This window comes from Myiozetetes cayanensis, unplaced genomic scaffold (genome assembly GCF_022539395.1).
Source record: "Myiozetetes cayanensis isolate MyiCay16 unplaced genomic scaffold, myiCay2020 scf14, whole genome shotgun sequence".
In the NCBI taxonomy this organism is placed as follows: Eukaryota; Metazoa; Chordata; class Aves; order Passeriformes; family Tyrannidae; genus Myiozetetes; species Myiozetetes cayanensis.
Window position 1 is genome coordinate 17,389,228 of NW_026087048.1, and position 13,221 is coordinate 17,402,448.

Sequence of the window (13,221 nt, forward strand, 5' to 3'; positions counted from 1 at the left end):
AAATCTTTCGCCAATAATCCTGCAATTGGCTCCTTCACAGGAACAGCAGGTTGGGCTTTCTCTTTCCAGTGTTTAACGTGGAAAAGATCTTGAAAACAATTTGCTTTCATTGCTGGTTCCTCCCCCACAGGTAGCTGTGCCCTGTAATCACCTCAGACAGATGTGCTGGAGCCACACAACCACCCACCCCTGTGACTGATAACCACAGGACAGCTGCCTCTTGCTGCTTCCAGGCAGGAACTGTGGGGTTGAAAAGGAGTGATGGAAGTTCAAGAGAGGTTAACTGGGCTCGTTTTGCTTCACAAAGAGCTGAAATTGAACCTCCAAAGTAAAAAAAAAAAAAAATTCTCATCTTTTGGTCCTCCAGATATACTGCTTTAAAAATCCTGCTAGTAGGAGGCATCTCAGCATTTCTCACATCAACTCTCTGTGCATCCCCAGTGTCTTTCTCCAGTGTGGCCCTCAGGGCTCAGCCTTCCCCTGTGTGACACCAGGAAGGCTGGGCCACAGGGCAGCATGACCACGACCACATGTGACAAGGAAAATGCCACCCCTGCACTGTGGGACTTGGCCTCACTGCTAATTATTTTGGTTCCTCAGAGCCTCTTTCTAACCCTGAGTCTGCATCAAAGGGAGTTTATTCACGACCTGCAGCAGACAATAAAAAATAACTCGAATTCTGTAAATAAAAAATTTGTAAAAGTCTGTATGGAAGGGAAAAAGAGAAAAGGCCCTTCCCAGTTTGGATAAGGAGTAACAGCATCTGGCAGCCAAAATAAAAGATCAATTGTCGAGCTATTACTGGTAGGAGCCATCTTGGTAGACATTGAGTTGATTAAAATACGTAGCAGGCTTGCAACAAAAAATAAAAGAGCCACAAACAAATTTCCTACTCATTCATGTGAGAATTTAATGGCTCAGGAGTTATTATTTTAATGCATGAGTAAAAGTAAGTGTTTATTTTAAAATGAGTTCTATTTGCAGAAAAAATAAATCCCTGGTCTCAATGCACTGAGGGCAGTGAGCCTGCAAATGTGAAGATGAGCCCTCTTTCCTTCTGTCACGTCATATCATAACTAACTGGGTCTGCTGGTGAAGAAAGACCGGCCAAAATGCATGGAAATGATCTGTCCTCCTCAGGGAACAACCTAGTCCTTCCAGCACTGAAGAGTCAATGGACAGTGGCTGACAAACCAGTCTCTGGTTTCGGCAGATCCTGTGGGCAGTGAGCTCTGCGTGTGCTCCTGGACCCCCAGCACGTCCACCCTGGGGCTGTCACAGCAGCACTGCCCCTGCTCCAGCCCTGGGGGAGGGGAGGTGTCTCTTGCTGGACGTGCCCCAACACCTGGGCAGACTCTGCTCCAAGAATGTGCCGGGGTTTGAGATGTGGGGCTGCGGCAGCGCCTGGAGCCATCCGAGCAGCACAAATCCAGGTGCAGCTCCAGCCTACGGTGAGGAGCTGACACAGCGAGTCCCTGCCAAAATCCCGGGTGAAAATTAACTGTGGGGATGAGATGAGAGCTGGGAGAGCCAGTGAGAACGAGCTCTCATTTGAGTTCATTATGACAACATCCATTCCCATGGCCAGTTTCCATCCCCCCGCTTTGATGCCTGGTGTCTGCAGACCCCGCACAGCGAGTCCCACCAAGCTTCCCGAGATCCCTACCTCCTCCACACTGCACACTGCATCCTTCCCATCCACTGTGTGTCCAGATGTACAAGGAGTCCTGTTGCTTTTCTGGCTCGCTCCTGTTTTCAGCAGTATAGTTTACAGGAATGGTGTATTCATAATGAATCCCATAATTCTGGTCATGAAACAACAGCACCTGGTTCGGCAGGAAAAGAAAGGCAGTTACAACACACTGCACTGGGAAAGCCAACAGACTGTGGAGACAGTAATGCTGCAAATGCTGGCTCAGGCCAAGGTTTCTAAAACATAAAATATAAAATATACCTTGTGAAAGGCAACCGAATCTTTACCCAGAAACCTGAAATTCCAGTGGTATTGGTAAAACGGGGCACTGCGGGAGCAACAACTGCTTATGATTTGGGAATATTTAAAACAGTCGTGGGGATGTCTAAACCTGGAATTCAGGGCATAACTTTAGGCCTTCTGTGCAATCAGCAGGCTACTGACTACCCAAAGAGAAGCACTGAGACAACAGAAAGCATAAATTCAACAGTTTTCATACAGCAGCGATTTTAAAGAGCATCCAGAGTTAACACATCTGAAAGGTCAAGGTGATCCTTCCCAGAGCAAAACCAGCTAATGCAAAAAAAGTCACAGATCTCCTGGGACATGTGGCACTCACAGTGAGTGTGACTATTCCTGCTGACAAGCTGTGGCAGCAGCATTTTATTGCCTCAGAAGCCTGAGGATGACAAGGAAGAGCCATCATACAACTGCTGGCAGCACGTATTTACACAGCCTGCATCTTGCCAGAGGAAGGTGAAACCTGCTCCCAGCAGCAAGCTATTTCCCAGGGAGTCACATGTGATGTCTCCAGTGTTATTACTCTAAAATTCACTAACTATTAACAGAGGAAGAGAAAAAATGCTTATTTTTTTCACCGCAGGCAGATGAGGGTTCTGGTCCTGTTTTGATTTACATGTTGGGCTTCATCTGGATCTCACTTTCACTGGCTTGAGTCAGAAGTGACTAGAAAATATCCAGTGGAGTGTGAGGTCCATGGAATCCGAGCTACCACACTATTAACAAATGCCATAGAAGTACTCCTGTAATGCTGATGCTGGGGCTTTAGACTTACTTATACTAATTATCCCATAATCTCAGCAGCACTAGCCAGGTGAATTGTGCTGGCTTTTGACACCCACTGAAACAGAAGCAATGCCTTACCCAACAAGATATTTTAAGCAGGGCTCTCACAAGTGAATCAATCAGCTACCCAATTAAAAAAGACAAATTTGCAAATGCTATTTTGTCCCAACAATGATTGTTTCCCCCTCCAGATTTGCACAAATCATTCCTGCTTAACCAATAATCTCACCAAAGCTGTCAGGAGCTCGTTTAACCAAACAAATCACTCTGTGCTCAAAGAAGGGGTCCTGGCAGACTGTGCATGAACACTGGGGGCTCCACAAACTCAGCACCCGTGAGCTGCTCTGCACCCTGGGCAGCAAAGCCTCTTCCAGAAGATGTGGGGAACAAAGACAGGCTTTTGCTTCAGCTACAGAGGGAGCCTCACTACCAGGACTGAATGCTAGGGCTCATCATTACAATTTCAAAGATAAATGTTGGTTTTTCAAACACAGTTCAAATACCAGGCCGAGGCAGAGAGCTCCTCTGGCTTTCCTGAAGTGCATGAGATACAAACAGCTTGTTCTACAGAACTGATCCATCAGCCTTGTCTCGAGATTCCTCCTGCTCTGGGAGTGTTTGTTGTGAGAGCAGGACTAGCACAGGCCTAGTTACACAAACACTGATTTCTCCAAGAAACCCACTTACAGCAATGCACTTGGAGAAGTGCCTCGAGTATTAAAAACCAGCTCCTAAAAAGAAAATCCTTATTATCTCAATATGGGTGCAAGACTAGTGAATCTAAAGGCCCATATGAAACCAATTTCATGCAATTTTGTAGCCATGTATAATTGGGGGGGGTGTACGTGTGTGTAATTGGTTTCAAATGCAGGTCACAAGGCACTGACTGAAGCTTCTGGCTCCTTGTCAGTCCAGTGTATTCCACCACTGTTTGAACAACAGTTTTCTATTTAGGGGGAGCTGGTAACCATCCTGCCTTTCTTGTGTTGAAAGAATGAAAGCCACTACCCTGTATCAAGGAAAAGATTAGTATCTGATTCGAAGCAAAGGCTTCCTGTGTGCTTTGTTTACCACTGGCAGGGATTTCAAGCCACGTGTTTTTTCAGTGGTCTGGTAATTTTTACTTTCCCCCGTTTTTAATCATTTCTGTGAGGGAAGGTGAAGAAGGAACATTTCCTCTGCTTATGTTTGCTGAAAGTGCCAGTCTGTACCTGGAAAGGTTCCCCTGGAGAATCTCATAATCACTGGTTTCCTATGTTAGCTACTTACTCCTGAACGAAGGAGAACTGAGTATTTCTTTAAAGCCAACCCTCTACTGGTGCTGAAGTTCACAAAATGTTGATAACCAGATTTTACTGCACTAGACCTCAAGCTAAGTCATGCCCCAGGAGGTTCCAAGGGCTGCCAAAGGAACCCTGCAGAGCACGTTCCCCAACAGTACCTGAGCAACTCCTTTTTCTCACAGGGGCTTAGGAAGACCTTGGCAGTACAAGATACTTTGTCAGAGTCCTGGTTTCAGGAGGGAAGAACTTGTGTTAAGGCCAAAGTCAAGCAGAAGCTGATGTCTCTGGTGATGAAGAAGGTGCCTGGACACACCTCTTTCTGTGGGAAGACTTTGAATTACATGGCTGAGCCAGCAAAGTGCTGGTGTGCCCAAACCTGCCCCACTGACCATTCCAGCTCTTTGAATCCAGATTTACACTGGTCTGTGAACCTGGTAAACTCACTCCTCTGAGAAAGCAAAGGCAAAACACCTCATGTTCTTATGTGTAGGATATATTTGGACACACAGAAAGTACTGACAAAGTGGTGTGTAACTGTTATTTTTTGTGTAGGGGGAAAACTTTGAGCATCTTTGGAGCTTTTCAGACTGGGTCAGGAAATGTTGCACAACGAACATCAGCAAGCCAAAAAAAATCAGGTGAGGAAAGGGAGAAAATGGTGATTTTTAGCAGTGCTTAGAGATGGCCTTCAGTGAACAAACTGGCAAGAAGTCACAAGGAAAAGAAACAGCACAGAGAAAAATGCAAGTGGATAAAAAAGTAACAGGGAACAATGAATACATTAAAATACTCTGTGTTTCTAAGCAAACCTTGCTATAGAAACTGTAAGGCTTTCTGCAGACTTTCAACCAGGAACACAAATAAGAGACAGGCATCATCATCATCATCATCATCATCATCATCATCATCATGGCTGTCTTACAGATGACAACATTAAGGTTACAGCAGCGTTAAGGGCCTGGCCCATGGGTCACCCCATCACCCACCAGTGACAGCTCAGGGACTACAATCCTGCTCTTCTCACCCCTGTGGACTTCCCACTCCTGTTCTCCCACAGCAGCCATGAGGGTGTTTATAAAATGACAGTGTTAACAGAAGGACTGTTGAACATTAGGGAAAATTTTTAAAAAACACCTTAAATTACATACAACTGAAAAATCAATATAAAGAAAACAAGGAACATTTCTGCGTGTAATTAAGTCACTACTTAGATTCAAAGTCATGTGTGTCATCTGTACATGCCAAATGTGCATCTCTTCTGTTAGAGAACAGTGTATTAAAACACAGAATTATATTCTGGCATAAGATGAGAAGTTATTTCAGCAAACACCCTTTTCTGTGTGTGATCAGGTATGCCCATGAAATAAAAAAGGTCTCTGGGAACCCACATCCTCTGGAATGGATATGTCACAGAGTGTGACACATCCCAGGGGTATCCTGCACTGGACATGAGTGTACTGAGGCACTGCATGTTCTCCCAGGATAGAGCATCACCCATTTTGAAGCAGAGAGCTGAGATTCTCCAGCCTTTGCAAAAAGAGGGGCACTATGAGGGAGCAAACAATCAAAATCTAACTTTCAGCAAGGACATAAACCCTTCATGTTGCATCATTTAAGAAACACAAACAAAGGATATAAAGTTACCATCAAGTGCAGTGGTATTTTAGTTGGTCCTTTGGCAGAGATTTTCTCCCACAGACCCCTCCGCACGTACCGGACAGTAGTGCCTGCGATCTGAAACTCACCGGGAAGCTCAATTTTCCAGTCGCTGTTAATGGATCTCTTACTGGAATCTTTTAGAGCTGCAATGAACCAAACACCAGAGAATGAGAGGCAAGCAAATTTGTAATTGCAACACAGACTACTGAGTCTTCATCTCAGGCTACCCGGAGCACAAGGTGCAGTAACCTCGTAACAGGTGTGAGTTCAAAATGAAAACAAAATGCACTTTTAGGTGACTCAATGTTTCTAACTTGGATATATTCTGTATTTCAGTTGATGAAGGTATTTCAAGCATTAACATAGAACTCATAGATCATTTATCTCTAAACTCCCCTTCCAAATGCAACAAGATAACTCTGCAATTCAGTTTCCAAGCAGACCTTTTTTTTCTTTTTAGTTTCCAGCTTTTGAGACTGTACTTTCCTAAAGCGATCCTGATATTGTGTTTGCTCCATAATGCAAACAGTGAACACGTGAACATTTAGCTGTCACAGATGGAAAGAAAAGCCAGGTTACAAAGCAGAGGCTGGTCAGTGGACAGAACCTGGCCACCCTCTTTTCAGAGTCCATGAGCTGGAAACACATGCACAAGGTCAGGTGGTTTAGGATCACATCCATCCTGCCATCAGTAAGGCCAACATGAAAAGCTCTACTGCTGAAGGAAAATGACTATTGAGAAGACAAGATACTTGGAGTATCTTTAGTAGTTATGTCCTTTCTTCCAGCACAACTATTGCATCAGGATCACTGATATCCTTCAAATCCTCAAGGACAACTCCAGCCACAAGGACATCCCATTCCTGCTGACTCATCAGTGCAAGCTGCCTGAGGGATTGATGTGTTTTCTCCCTTAGAACGGAAGCACAGCTATCCAGAGGTCGCTGTGAGGCACTGAGGGAAGAGAAAATCGGCAGCTCCTGTTCCAGCAGGAAGTGCCAGGCCCCTTTGTGGAGCTCCATGAGCGTGATCAAATGTGCCCTGACAGCAGACAGACAGAATATCCCCCGTGTTACTGGGCTTCCCCAGTTCAAGGTTCACTGTGTCCTTTGGCTAAGCCTCTAACAAGGTGTTTTCTTAACCTCCAGCATTTCATGCCTGTTTTATTCTCTTCCAGCACAGAACGCAGCCTTGGCCTTCACTTAACTGAGTGTGATGCGAGGGTGTGAGAGGAGCTGTTTAAAGCCTTTGGAAGCCAACTGGGAATCTGCCACTGTCACCTCTTTGCTCAAGCCTCCACAGCCAGCAAACCCTCCTAGGTGTGCTGAGGGCATGAAAATCATCTGCAGTGTCTGAGCTCTGGGGGAGTCTGGAGCAAGTGGAGCTCACAATTCTCTGCATCTGCATCTGCCTTTCTGAGGAGCTGCACCCTGGGGAGCTACTGGGAAAAAGGTGGAATACCTTTGTGTCCTGCCACACACAAACTTCCTGGCAGCTCTTCTGGTTCCATTAGAGGCTCCAAAGTCAGGGTGAAGGGAAACTGCAGGACTGGTTTCCCCAGGAGAAGTGGGATGTACGTGGGAGAACGTTTCTTTCCAAGGAAAGTTCTCTCTGGCACACAGCCTGGGGGTACGATGGTGTCCTGGTATTTGCATGCTACAGGAATAGAACTCTGTCTGAGCCTCACTTCTCCTCCTGCTTTGTTCCTCCATCTACAAAGTACCTTCTGCAAGCTTCAGACAAAATTCTGAAGCAGGACTGCTTCCCTCTGCCAAAGCCCAGTGGCTTCCAGGCAGATCAAAGCGGCCATCGGGCTGCCTTGAGGAGCTGTGGACGTGACTAATCAAAGCTGGGGATGAGATAAAGCTCTTTCCATGGCTGACTAGCAAAGATATCCCAGCACATGCTCAAAATTGAATGACTAAACCCATGCTTTGGTTCCAGCTCCCCATCAAAGGAAGACAGCTTCCTGATGAAAACCGAGACGTTTAATCTTCGTGAACCTCTTTTCTGGGTAAGGTTTGATTTTGAGTGCTGCAGGCACCGCTCCCTCAGTCACTGAGGAGATGAGGAGTTTGGAAATAGACCTGTTCCCAATGTGAGGATTGCAGGAATTCTACTGGAGGCTCAACAGAGCGTCTGGGCCAAAGTGTTTTCACCACTGTTTGCCTCCACTGCACCAAGTGCCCCACCAGTGGAGATCGATGCTGCAGCTGTAAAACCTCCATGTATCTTAAGACACAAAGAACTCCTTTTCCTCCAGTGGCTTTTGTCACACACTGCTATTGCCTGGCTCTGCCCAGCCCCAGAGGTGACAGAACTAAACTCAAAGCTGTGCAGTAGAAGAGCAGAAGGAACAGCAACCCCAGCAACAACCTGCAACTTCTGTTTTCCTTGTTGGCTGGAAGACAGGAACTGACCCATCTATTTCTAAAGCTGGCATCCAGTCAGATCTTTATTTCCACCTTGGGTCTCTCCAGCTTGCTCCCCAGCCTGTGGACACAAACTGCCCAGGCATTTCCTGTTCAAGGTGGTTTTTCAGTGCTGCAGCCAGCCAAGGCAGCCAGCGTGGGTTGCCTGGAGGTGGAGGGAAATTCTTCAGGCACTGCTCCCAGCACATGGAATAATGATTCCAAATTATGCTGGGCTCCTTTCCAAAGTGCTGTACCCGGTTCTGAGTAGAAATAGGGCCTGATTGGACTCAGCTTTGTCAGTGTTTTTGAAACAGAATATTCCTCCATACTTAGACCTGTATTTAAGAGACTTATCAGCATGATGGGATTTTGTTTTCTTGGTCATCTTTACTGTCCTACTGGAAGCCCATTACTGCTATTCTTCACCTTAGTTTATAGCAAGACATTGGGTATCTCCTCTTTGTGTCCAGTGTTCCTTGAAAGAGAAAACCCTGGAAAGCTTAGGGAGGTTCTCCTGGCTCCTGACCACGAACCAAAGAGCTAAAAGCACTCAGAAGCTTTAAAATAGCCAGATTTTTATCTGTCTTTATGTGATGCACACAGGGCCAAGTCCTGCTCTCAAATATACACAACCCTAATCTTCACCACCCAGTGGGGAAACATCTGCTTCAGTCCAGGTTCCGTTGGCCCAGCGAAGGGCAGTCATTCAAGACTTCTGAGCTCCACTATCTGCCAAAGCCCAAACCCCGGACAAATACCCTGAGCAAACCCCACCAAGACAAACAAAAAGGCAGAGCATTTGCAAAACCCAAGGAAACACTGGCTCTCATTGTTCCATCAGGCTCTGATACGTCAAACACGTTAGGTGTAGGCGGAACCCCCTCCCAGCAGCCCTGGCTACAGCACCGGTGGAAATACCAGGGGAGGGGTACGAGGCACAAATGGCAACGGTTTGGACCCTTCAGAGAGTGACAAGCTTCGTAATCCTCCCAGAGTTCCTACCACAGACTTGAGGTATCTCTGGAAGCAATTCCATGGCCATGTGGCTCTGAGTGTGCAAAGGACACTTCAACGTGCTGGATGTTTTTCTGGATCTTGGACAACTTTCCTTGAGGTCCCTGCTCTGCCACAGGCTCCCTGTGTGAATCTGGGGCCATGGGGCATCAGCATTTCTGTGACTTGGTCTCCCCTAGAAGCAGATGGGAGATAAAGCCCTTCATCTGCTGCATGATAATGACACAAAAAAGGAACTCCCCAAACACTGGAGAGGAGAGGTAGAAGACCAGACTGACAGATGTTCAGTGTAGCTGACTGGATGCATTTTACAAATGCCCTTCTAACCTTTAATCTAAGAAATTAGTAACTGAACATCAAATTCCTTGACAGACTGCCCTACAACAACCTCACATGCAAATCCCAGCCTCACAGCCATGTCTAATCCTTTGTTTCCAATAGAAAAAGGAGCAGAGGAAGCCTGTTCCCCTCAAAAGGAATGCAGAAGTAGAAATGAGAAGAGGATTAAACAAATTGTTTGGCCTGAGAAAACAGAGGTAAGAGGAGTAGAGTCAGCCCATCTCAGAGTTCAGGATCAGGTTTTGGATACAGCATCAAGTGAACATCTGCTGCTGCAGGAAATGGCACAGGCAACCTCTTGGTCAGTTTATTGAGGGATATCATCTGCCCTGTCCTGCCTCTGCTTCAGCCTGAGCTGGGTGCCATCCTATCTGTGTCTCTGCCATTTCTTTCTCCAAACACGCTGTTCCCTTCCCTGCTCCCTCCCCAAGTGCTGTGTGCTCCTGGCAGCTGTGTCCAACCCACTGCCAAGTTCTGTTCAGGAACTCTTCTGTCTCTATATAAAAGTACTCTCTGGCCCTTTCAGGTTGCACAGGGCCTGTAAGTGTCACAAACGATCACATCAAGCAAACATCATGAAACCAAGCCACAAAAGCAGAGACTGCAACAGGAATGAAATCAACAGATGCTTCCCTGGCAGCGACAAACCCATCCTCTTACAGGTCAGTTATGGAAGGGTCATTTTAACAGAAAACAGAGCTGAGTTGGAATCAAAACATTCTCTTTTTCTTTCGTCTTTTTACCCAGAAAGCTGTGAGCAGGTTTATCCTCAACCACTCTGATGCGCCGGGCACCCGCAGGGATCACGGCAGCTTCGATGTAACCTGTGCCAACAGAGGAGAGAGGGGTGAGAGCAGGGCAGAGGCAGCAGCCACTCCGTATCTCCCTGTGGAAAACTCAACTCCAGGCTGGGGACTGAGTGAGAAACATTTCAGATGGGATCTCTGAGCTGGCAGCCAAGTTTCAGTGTCGTGCCACGCACGGTCCTGACTCACATTTCAGCCTGAGAAGAGGGAGAGAAACCCACGTGTGCTGCTCACTTGTGACTCCAGGCTTGATTTGGGCCTGACCTGATCTGCACCCTCAGAATCACCCTGGTTTTCCTGCAGGACTGACTGGGATGGATGTCACTGTCAGGAGCAACAGTGCACAGAACAGACCTCTGAAATGAAGTTCCCCACAGACGCTCCTGCTTTCTCCTCAAAACAAACCCCAACCCTGGTCAAGGCTGTGGTCGGTGTCAGGAAGGACTCACTTCCACAAAACTTCTTCATGATGCTAAAACTAATCAGTGGGAATTAGTGGGACACTTCAGCTTTGTACAAAAACTCTGGAGGGTATAATGGTAACGGTCTCCTTTGCTTCGGGTTGCTGATCAGAATTCAGCAGCTCAGATTTAATGCAACAAGAGAGCTGAAGGTTTCTCAAGGACTGATCACTGCTCACCTCTAAACAATTTTTCTAACAGCAATTCTGACTAACAGAATAACTGGGAGCTACAAGGAAATGTAGCCTATTTTCCCCTACTCCAGAGACACATGGAGTTACAGGCTTGTTCCATGGGGTGGAAGAGGTGCCTTTAAACTACAAAGCAGAACATGGGGCCCATTTCAAAGGTCTGGGAGCCAGGCAGAGTTTTTCCATTGGCTTCGCTGGATTTTGAATCAGCTCTCTGTAAATGACACTAATCTCATCACAACCATGACTTGATTCCTTCTAATTGGCCACCCAGTTTACTTTGCAGTGTATCACTTGGCACCTTTTTGGGGTTATTGCTGTCCCCTTTCTTTTAGATGTTAAGCAGCTTATCCTGTATGTTCCCTCGTCCCCTTTTTTGCTTTAAAGGGCTCTGTGAAACTGTTGTGTGTCACTGATGCCTTTATGGGAGTTGTGGGAAATCCAGAGCAATGGGTTAGAGAAGTGCTGGCAGGAAGGGCAGTGACTCCTCTGCATTCAGCAATGTTTGGGGAGCTATTTTAGGGATGTAAGTGCAGCTGAAGGGCTGTGCTGGTACAGGGGGGTCTCAAAGGATGGTGACAGCCTTAAGCATCTCAGGACTAAGTGATTCTCTCACCACTGTGACACGGGGTGAGACAGATGGGGATTTTGGGTCTCAGACTGTGGATTCATTTCCTGAATATGCACTTCATGAAATAAGGCTTGAGCTCTTGGGTTTCATCAGGTGCAGTGGGTGGAAAGATGACCTGGGACAGACACACTCCCATGTGAATGACACTTTCATCTGACCCTTCAGCTCAGTTCTCTCTGCACTTCTCCCTCCTTACTTCTCCCTTCCTCAGGATATGCCAGGAACAGCCAGTCCTCCCTTGCAGGAAAACCAGAGAGAGGGGCAGCAGAGCTGCAAACCTTGTCTGTGAACAGAAGCCACAGCAGTGGCTCTCCCATCTGCTGTTACACACTGGGATTCATCAGGAAAAATCATTACTTCCAGAGTAATTTTTTAAAATTTTTAAATCTGTTATGAAATCAAAGCAAGCAGATGTTGGGTTTTATTCCAGACATTGCCAGGAGTTGGTTTTCCATCAGCTGAGATACCAAGTTACAGCCAAACCTGAGTGTTTCAGATACCAAACATCCTCACTGCACCCCATGCACCTGCACAAAAACCCAACCCACCACCACCCCCAGACATGAGCACACAGCAAAGCTGTGGTCAGGGACAGTCTGTCGTGGGGCAGCAGCCCCTGAGACTCATCTGAACACCCCTCTTAGCAAGCCAGTTTGGAACATGCCCAAGTTTCAGGTAATTTAATGTACCTGCTGGGGGACTATTTATTTACTTACTTATTTTTTAAGCCACGTGCCAGATACAAAATGCCCAGAGCTAAATCATGAATGGGATGGAGATGAGGTTACTGTGAATTTAGTGGAAGCCAGTCACTAACTCAGTGAACTTTGGATCCATCCCCTGACCCAGCAGCAGCCAGGAGTGTGTCACTCTTCAGAGGTGAGTGAGCACTGGAGCTGTGCTGGAGGCTCAGCTCGACCCTTAAATACACTCTCATTTCATCACCGTGCCATGAGAGAAACACCACGTGGAAAAGTTGATTTTTATGTTACTTTTTACAATAGTAAATAGTGAAGTGTGTGCTATTAATAGTGTATTAGTTCTGGGGACTGTTTAGCTTGGTCTTATACCAGATTTTTCTCCTCATGTAATTTCTAATCCTGATTGATGGCTTTGGGGGGTTGCATTCACAGCTCCTGAACAAGGAGAAGCATTCTGTGTTAACTCACTGAGATCACGTGGCACAAACCTGCCTGCTGACCTTCCCTCTCCTCTTAGAGAGCTGCAAACTGCTTTGCAGTTGTATGATCCGACCTGCCCCTTCAGAGGTGAAGCAGAACTCTTGGGCATGTCCCACTGGCAGCATCTTGACCCTCTCATTCGTTACCTCCAGCAGTGTTGTGTGAGTTAGTGGTCAAATCCTACTGCAAACAGACTAAACATCATCCATGCAAATCTGCCACAGGTACAACACTCAGGTCACCACCACCACTCCACTCCTGGGAGCTGGTGTGAGGCTTCTGGTCACAGATTCCTGATCTTTGAGATAACTGCACCGGGAGACACCTCCAGTGTTTTCCAGGCACATTTTATTTAGCAAAGTGTAACTGCAGATTGCCAGAGAGATTATCAAGTGTCAGCTAGAAATATCAAAAAAGGTCTCCGAGCTGGTCCTGAGCCAAGGACTCTGTTGGGTCTGAGGGT

At 46.6% G+C, this 13,221-nt stretch overlaps 1 protein-coding gene across 1 annotated transcript in view; it reads right to left on the reverse strand.

The window, feature by feature from the left end:
* The window catches only part of ADAMTS17 (ADAM metallopeptidase with thrombospondin type 1 motif 17), a 157,601-nt gene that overhangs the window by 37,217 nt on the left and 107,163 nt on the right, over nt 1-13,221 (reverse strand). The window contains exons 18-20 of the mRNA XM_050309744.1: nt 10,232-10,312; nt 5,707-5,864; nt 1,667-1,826 (exon numbers count right to left, since the gene is read on the reverse strand). Coding sequence (XP_050165701.1) covers nt 1,667-1,826; nt 5,707-5,864; nt 10,232-10,312 — 399 coding nt within the window. The remainder of the gene's footprint in view (nt 1-1,666; nt 1,827-5,706; nt 5,865-10,231; nt 10,313-13,221) is intronic.